Raw genomic sequence first — 7,030 nt, forward strand, 5'->3', positions numbered from 1 at the left:
GTAGAAACAGGACTCCTATTCGCGGACAGATGAAATATTTTTTATTTTTTATATTTTACTAATTTCGCATTAAACTTCCAAATTCTCAAATTTAATGAAATAGAGGAAATATCTAAAACTAAGGAATTAATTAACAAATATGGTGTATTTATGAAGCAGCAGGGAAAAACAATAATTATTTTGAAAATCGAGTCGAACTGACCAGTTCAACCGTGAACCGTCTCAATGTTGATCTGATTCGAATATATAAACCGCTCACCATTTGGACTTATGAACCCAAAAATTGGCTAGTTCAGTGGTGAAATGGCTTAGCGCGCAGTTGAATCAACTTTTGAATTTTTTAGTGCCTTTTTAGTTTTTTAAATAACAAAGACAGATTTGAGTTGGAGTAATATTGAAGTTGGAAATGAAAATGAAATATTTTAGTAGTGCATATCATACTTTATGTTTATAATTTTCAATTTATTGTTATGTTTAAAGTATTTTGATAAATATTTTGTTTATTATTTGGAATTTAAACTATTTTGTAATCATATAAATATGTTGACATTTCATATTTTATCTGATTCATTAGTATTGAGTTAGTATTTATTTTTGGAATGTTTTATTAAAATTAAGTAGGTCTGCTTATTCGGTCGGTTCCTGTTTTTACCGGACCAGTTGACCAGTTAACGGTTTAATTTTTCATAAATCCTAGAATCAGAATTGGAACTGGTCGGTTAAGCACCAGTTGCTTCCAATTCCGAACCGGAACCGATGCATAATTTTAATCCGAATTTATTTATAATTTTAAAAATTTCAATACTAAAAAAATAATAAACCAATATCTAGAAATATAACAAAATAATACCTAAAAATTCAAATTAATACAAAAAAAATACAAACCAACAATGCAATAATATTCATGCATGGGTCAAAATGATGCAAGTGAGTAGGTTGGACTAGTTTACGTTGTCAATTATTATATATAAAAAATAGGTGTTCTAAAATTTAGCAATTTTTTTAAAAAATGAGTTTTAAAATTGAATTCTATTTTCTCTTTTTTTTTTTTGGCTAAACAAATATTTGATGGAATTTCCAATACTAATTGATCTTGTTGTGACTTATTAGTTTATAATAGAACATTTAATTAATTATTCACAAACATGTTGAAATCGTAAATGAGTTATTAAGTTAAATTTCTATCATATAAAATGATATTGTATTTGTATAATTTCTTTTGGAAATTAATACTGTAACAAACTTAGGATGCTCTACTCGTAGTAATTAGTTCATCAAAAATTGATTGGGGAAATAATTGTAGATTCAAAGTACCACGGTTTAAACATTTTATATATTTTAGAAAACAAAGCTCACAAATTTAACACTGTTTAAATCAAAACAGCATTCAATGTTTCAAATTATTTTACTTCAATTCAATTAAGTTAGATTTAATATTATATTAAATTACAATAAAAAAATAATATTGAATTATAATCCGGTTCCCGATTAGAAACTGGTAGGTTCCGATTAGAACCAGAACCTGTTTTATTTTAAAACTTAGAACCGGTTAACTGAGAACCGAAGAACTGTTTAAGCACCCCTACCATTGAGTCATTTCTATTTTTGATACAAATGCGATATATTTAATCTCTTACTTATTGGGGCGGGGCGAAGGTGTGATTTGAAAGTGAAATTGATCCATCCCGTAGGGACACAATCAATTGCAAGACGAAAATTGCGCATCAAAATTCGAAGATAGGTTACCTCTCTTCATGAGTAGGCATATGTTTAAAGGCCAGCACCTCAAAATTCTTCACCATTTCTGCATAAAACGACCACACTATGTAGGTCGTAAACACCGCGATTCCGATCACCTCCGCCGCCGACACCACTCCAAACGGCCCATCCACCAGAATCGGCATCGTCCACAGCCTCAGCCTTGCCTGCTTTCCACTACTCTTCTTCCTGCATAATTAAACCCTTCAATTCTTTTCCAATTCACACACTTAGCTCAATTAATCCTTCCAATATAAATTTACATACCCGTGATCATTCTCGTCTTCTTCGTCTCGTAAATAGATGTACGCGCTAGCAAGAAACGCAATGAGCAAGCACTGTAAATTAGGAATACACCTCCTACATAAAAAAAATTTAAAAAATCGCATAATCAGATTGATATGGTAGATAACTATCTATCTTGAAATTTTTAATTTTTTTTAATTATATTTTGTTTATTTATCTTTCCAACTGAACTGTCACGTGCAAACACAGTACCTGACACTCCGAACATAGGGGTGTTCATAGCTTGAATCAATTTGAGATAAGCTCGATGGACAGCATCGGATGGATAGAGAAATATGAGAGAAGCCCATGCAATGAAAATCACCCACATTAAAACTTTCAAGATCCATTTTGTTGATGAAACAAGAAAATTGGATGTGGCCTTCAAATTCTCATTTCTTGAGAGAAGAGGCTGTGTGCTTGATTTCTCCTCCATTTTTGGCTAACAAAATCTCAAGGAAATGCCAAAAGGGCTTTTCTAGGATATGGAATTTCGTCTACCACTAGCTTCCATCTATATATAGAAAGAATTCTGTATTACTATTATTTTCAGAAAATGGTTACAATTTTCGAAATTAAAGTAAAAACCAAAATACAATTTGGTATGTAGTAATGGCGGGATAACGAACAACATCAAGCCATATTCATCATGTGTATTTGTGAAAAGACAGAAATAAAATTGAACCACATAAACTTATAAATGATTTTATTTACTACCTCCGTTCACCAAAATTTGTCCCACTTTGACCCGACACGTGTTTTAAGAAATGTAATGGAAAGTAAGTTGAAAAAGTTAGTAGATTGCGGGTCCTACTTTTATATATTAGTTTTATAATAAAATGTGAGTAGGAATGAGTTAGTGGAATATTTGTCTACTACCAAAAATGATAAAAGTGAAATGGGATAAATTTTGGGGGACAGACGGAAATGGAAAAATGAGACAAATTTTAGTGGACGGAGGTAGTATATTATTTTAACGTTTATCGAGCACTACCGCATGAATTTTTAAGGGAATATATGGAGGGCAATTATTCCTTGATTTTATTTAAACATAGATATATGACGCCAATAAAATAAAGGAGAAAAAAAAAGTAAAAAGAACCTACTATATTATTGTACCTCAATAATTAATTAAATGAATAATGATGTGAAGAACTTTTATTCATAAGATGGCAAGAGAGCGAGAGTGTCGGCCATGTCAAATGTCACAGAATGACAATACTCAACAAGGTGAACCCCACTACCTATATTTATATTACATGCCACCTTCGTCCCCCAAAATTTGCTACATTTTGACTCGATACGGATTTTAAGAAATGTAATAGAAAATGAGTTGAAAAAGTTGGTGGGATGTGGGGTCCTACTTTTAAAGTATTAGTTTTATAATAAAATGTGAATAAGAATGAGTTAGTGGAATATGGGTCCACTACCAAAAATGGTAAAAGTGAAGTGTATCAAATTTTTAGGTACGGACCGAAATAGTAAACTGTATCAAATTTTCAGGGACGGAGGTAGCAGTATTTTAATTTGAATTTCTTATAATTATATTATTTTTTATAAAAAAAAGTCTCTTGTTAATAAATACTCTCTTCACTATTTCTTTTTTAATTCGTCCCACAAAAATATGTTCTTTCTAATTTTGAAAATTATTTTCTCTTAATATGGTGAGACTCATTTTCAGTAACAATACTTTATTTACCTTTTCTTTCTGTCAATAACGGACCAGAAATAGAATTCGTGGGGCCGAATAAAAGAATATATAATATATAGTATATAATATTTAAATTATTATTATCATTACAAAATATATAGTATTTTTTTAAATAATTATTATAATAAATATGTATGTAGAAATAATGAACACATCATACAACTTCGCAGTATAATTTAATTATTTAGTGTGTGCTAAACTTTTTAATATTTCAATTTATATTTAATTTCTGATATGTTGTGCGTATTATTTAATTTATTTGTTATTTTACAAATATTATTATTGTTTTTAACTACAACTAAAAACAAAAAGAACTGTTAACTACACACTAACTAAAGTTTTTTAAATATTTTACACGAGATCTACAAATCAACTACACATAAATTAAATTAGCATATACTCCACTAAATATAGTACACCTTGTTATAACATAAATTAAATTAATAAATAAAATCCATTGCTGCAAAACAGCGGCTCCCTATCTTCATCTACAATTCCCTTTCCCTAATTCTGCAACTATTTCTCATCAAGCTTTCTCTTGGATTTAACTTTCCCAAGTTTATTCTTCTTTTTCATTTCCACAATAATACTTTCTCTGTATTTCTCTCATCTCCTTTCTATTTTCTTTAATTTTCACCGGTTACTCTCTTCCTTATTTTTCTTCATTAATGGAGATGAAGCTACTTTTCATGGGGTCGGGAGACGGAGTTGCCCTTAGTTGGTGGCCGATTCTTAGCTTCACGGTGACATTCATGGACTTGTGGTGGGGTTGGCCGACCCCGGGCGACCCCACCTGAGTCCGTCGTTGCTTTCTGTCTCTCTCTTACATTATCAATTATTCATTAAAACTCATGCCCAACTCAGTGTATATTCTTGAGGAACGGAGGAAGTACAATTTATTTATGAACATAAGTGTATAAAGATTTCCTCTATCTCTAATGTATGACAGTAACACTATAATAAAAAGAATGGCCAAGGACATTTTTTAATACTAATAAGGACGCTAATTTGTGTGTCTAATTATATCAACAAAGCTTCATAAAATGTCTTTATTGTTGGTGTCCAAACTAAAATTAGGAGACACAAATAGAAACATACTAGAAAATAAAAGATTAAGATAATTTGCACTCAACTTAGACCCGCTTCCTTTTGCGTCCAAAATTATGACAATTTTTAAAAAATTTAAGCGCTAGTAATTGTGTCTCGATTTTTGTGTCCTTAATTTTATTTTTTTTAATTATTTTTTTTGGTAGCGTAAGAATATGGATTAAATTAAAAACATGTGTATACATATTACTTTATTCAAAAACAAGATTGGATTAAATGTTTCGAAGCATGTGGGATGGGTATGTGGGGCGTGGAAAATTGTTTTCATAGGTGTATTAGAATTTTGAATGTTTCGAAGTATATATATTTGTTAATCAGAAGTAATGGAGTTTTTCCACGATGCTTTATTTAATTTTAGATGTTCCTAGTGATAATGCAGATATCAATATGAAAAAATTAATCTTTTTCTTAAACGATTGCAAAAGGGTTAATTTATTTTCAATTAGTTAAAATAAATAATTTGATTTTAAATATAAACTTCAAGTTTTCAATTATGCGTAATTGTGACTACTCTACCCAAAATTGACGATTCTTGTATTTGAATCGAATTGAATTTGAATAGAGACACCATTTTTTCGGATCCACACAAAATTTTTTCGCTTGTTTTAATATTTGTGTTACAGTGTAGCGATGGAGAGAGTTTGTGAGAGAAAATAAAATCCAGAAGCTTCCGTTATATCACATAATATTACTTCTTCATCATTGGCAAAAATATAAATCTGAGTACTGTGACTAAAGAAAAGGTATATATAAAATTCTAAAGTTAATGTAATTTTTGTTTTGTGTAAGTGATTATTAGTAAGAATAATTGTCAGGATTGTCGGCATCGGCAAACATTAGTTTGATATTGTCCGTTTTGGATCAAATCTGCACGGATTTGTTTTTGGGTCACTCCCAAAAGACCTCAAATTAATTGGGGTTGGACAGGAATTATATACACCTTCCAACTTCCCTCAAATGTCCGATGTGGGATAGGTCTGTACTAGCAAATCTCCCCCTCAAACCGAAACCACATCGAAACACATAATGGGCTCCGACTCAGACGAATCGTCGGACCCACTCAAACATGGGTCTCGCAAATCGGACCAGACCCGACGCCAACCTGGCTCTGATACCACTTGTCAGGATTGTCGGCGTCGACAAACATTAGTTTGATATTTTCCGCTTTGGGTCAAGCCCGCACGGATTTGTTTTTGGGTCACTCCCAAAAGGCCTCAAACTAATTGGGGTTGGACAAGAATGATATACACCTTCCAACTTCCCTCAAATGTCCGATGTGGGATATGTTTGTACTAACAGTCCCACAATAAGAGTCAATCTTATTGTCGCCACGAGTTCTAAGAAATGTAAATAATAGTTGGTTGGAAAAGTTAGTGGAATATGTGACCCATTTTTTTAATATCGATTTTATAATAAAATGTGAGTAAAGTGAGTTAGTGAAATGTGAGACTTATTTATCATTTATGGTAAAATTGAAGTATGACTTTTATTATAGAAAGAACTAAAATGATAAAGTGTGACTCTTATTATGGATGAAGATTTAAACTCCAGCCAAATCACATTATCAAAGTAAAGTATTTCAAAGTATTTCATGTGACTTTTGTATGTTTATTATGATCCAGGATGAAATCAATTGCTAACTAATTACCAATTCCAAATTGAGACCAATTTTCAACCATTAGATTAGATTAGAAGATCTTGTGGTTAATATAATGCCAAGTGTAATATATTTTAAATTTAAATAATTATTAATTAAATTAAAAGGATATTAATGTCAAATCTTATATGTAGTAATTATAACTAATTAATTTCTCTCTCCTCAAAATCATCTCAAATCTTTAAATTTACGTAACTCTCTCAATTTAAATTATTTTTTCTCAAAAAATATATCAAATTAAAGATAATTTAATAAGGATTCCAACGAGATCTCAATTGCATATGTTCCGACGATGTTCGGGTGATGAAATTTGATAAGTTATATTTCAATTTTCGTACATGTTGATAAGCAGCTATTTTCAACAAATGTAACAAAAAGTCTCAATATATTGTAGGCAAAATCTCAATATTATGCATGTCCAATCTCAATAAAAATGTGTTGATATTTTCTTGTCCTTGTGTTGATATTCTAATGTCATATTGTTGATATTTGTAATACACAATGTTGATATA

The 7,030-nt window shown here is 30.6% G+C and overlaps 1 protein-coding gene across 1 annotated transcript; it reads right to left on the reverse strand.

The window, feature by feature from the left end:
• Positions 1 to 1,566: 1,566 nt before the first annotated feature.
• LOC125185605 (ferric reduction oxidase 7, chloroplastic-like) lies at positions 1,567 to 2,632 on the reverse strand. The gene is made up of 3 exons (XM_048082167.1): positions 2,257 to 2,632; positions 2,026 to 2,118; positions 1,567 to 1,947 (listed from the first exon to the last, which is right to left on the reverse strand). Exons 1-3 carry the CDS (start codon positions 2,391 to 2,393, stop codon positions 1,743 to 1,745), a joined length of 435 nt encoding a protein of 144 aa, XP_047938124.1. The 5' UTR covers positions 2,394 to 2,632; the 3' UTR covers positions 1,567 to 1,742.
• Between the last annotated feature and the right edge of the window lie 4,398 nt (positions 2,633 to 7,030).

This window comes from Salvia hispanica, chromosome 4, assembly GCF_023119035.1.
Source record: "Salvia hispanica cultivar TCC Black 2014 chromosome 4, UniMelb_Shisp_WGS_1.0, whole genome shotgun sequence".
Lineage (NCBI taxonomy): Eukaryota > Viridiplantae > Streptophyta > Magnoliopsida > Lamiales > Lamiaceae > Salvia > Salvia hispanica.

Bases quoted from the DNA above. Each gene is read 5' to 3' on its own strand.
- LOC125185605 (XM_048082167.1), bottom strand. From the start codon at position 2,393: ATGGATCTTGAAAGTTTTAATGTGGGTGATTTTCATTGCATGGGCTTC. The intron at 2,119-2,256 runs GTACTGTGTTTG...TTTTTTATGTAG, and splicing joins CCCTATGTTCGGAGTGTCAG to GAGGTGTATTCCTAATTTAC. The intron at 1,948-2,025 runs GTATGTAAATTT...TTAATTATGCAG, and splicing joins GAAGACGAGAATGATCACGG to GAAGAAGAGTAGTGGAAAGC.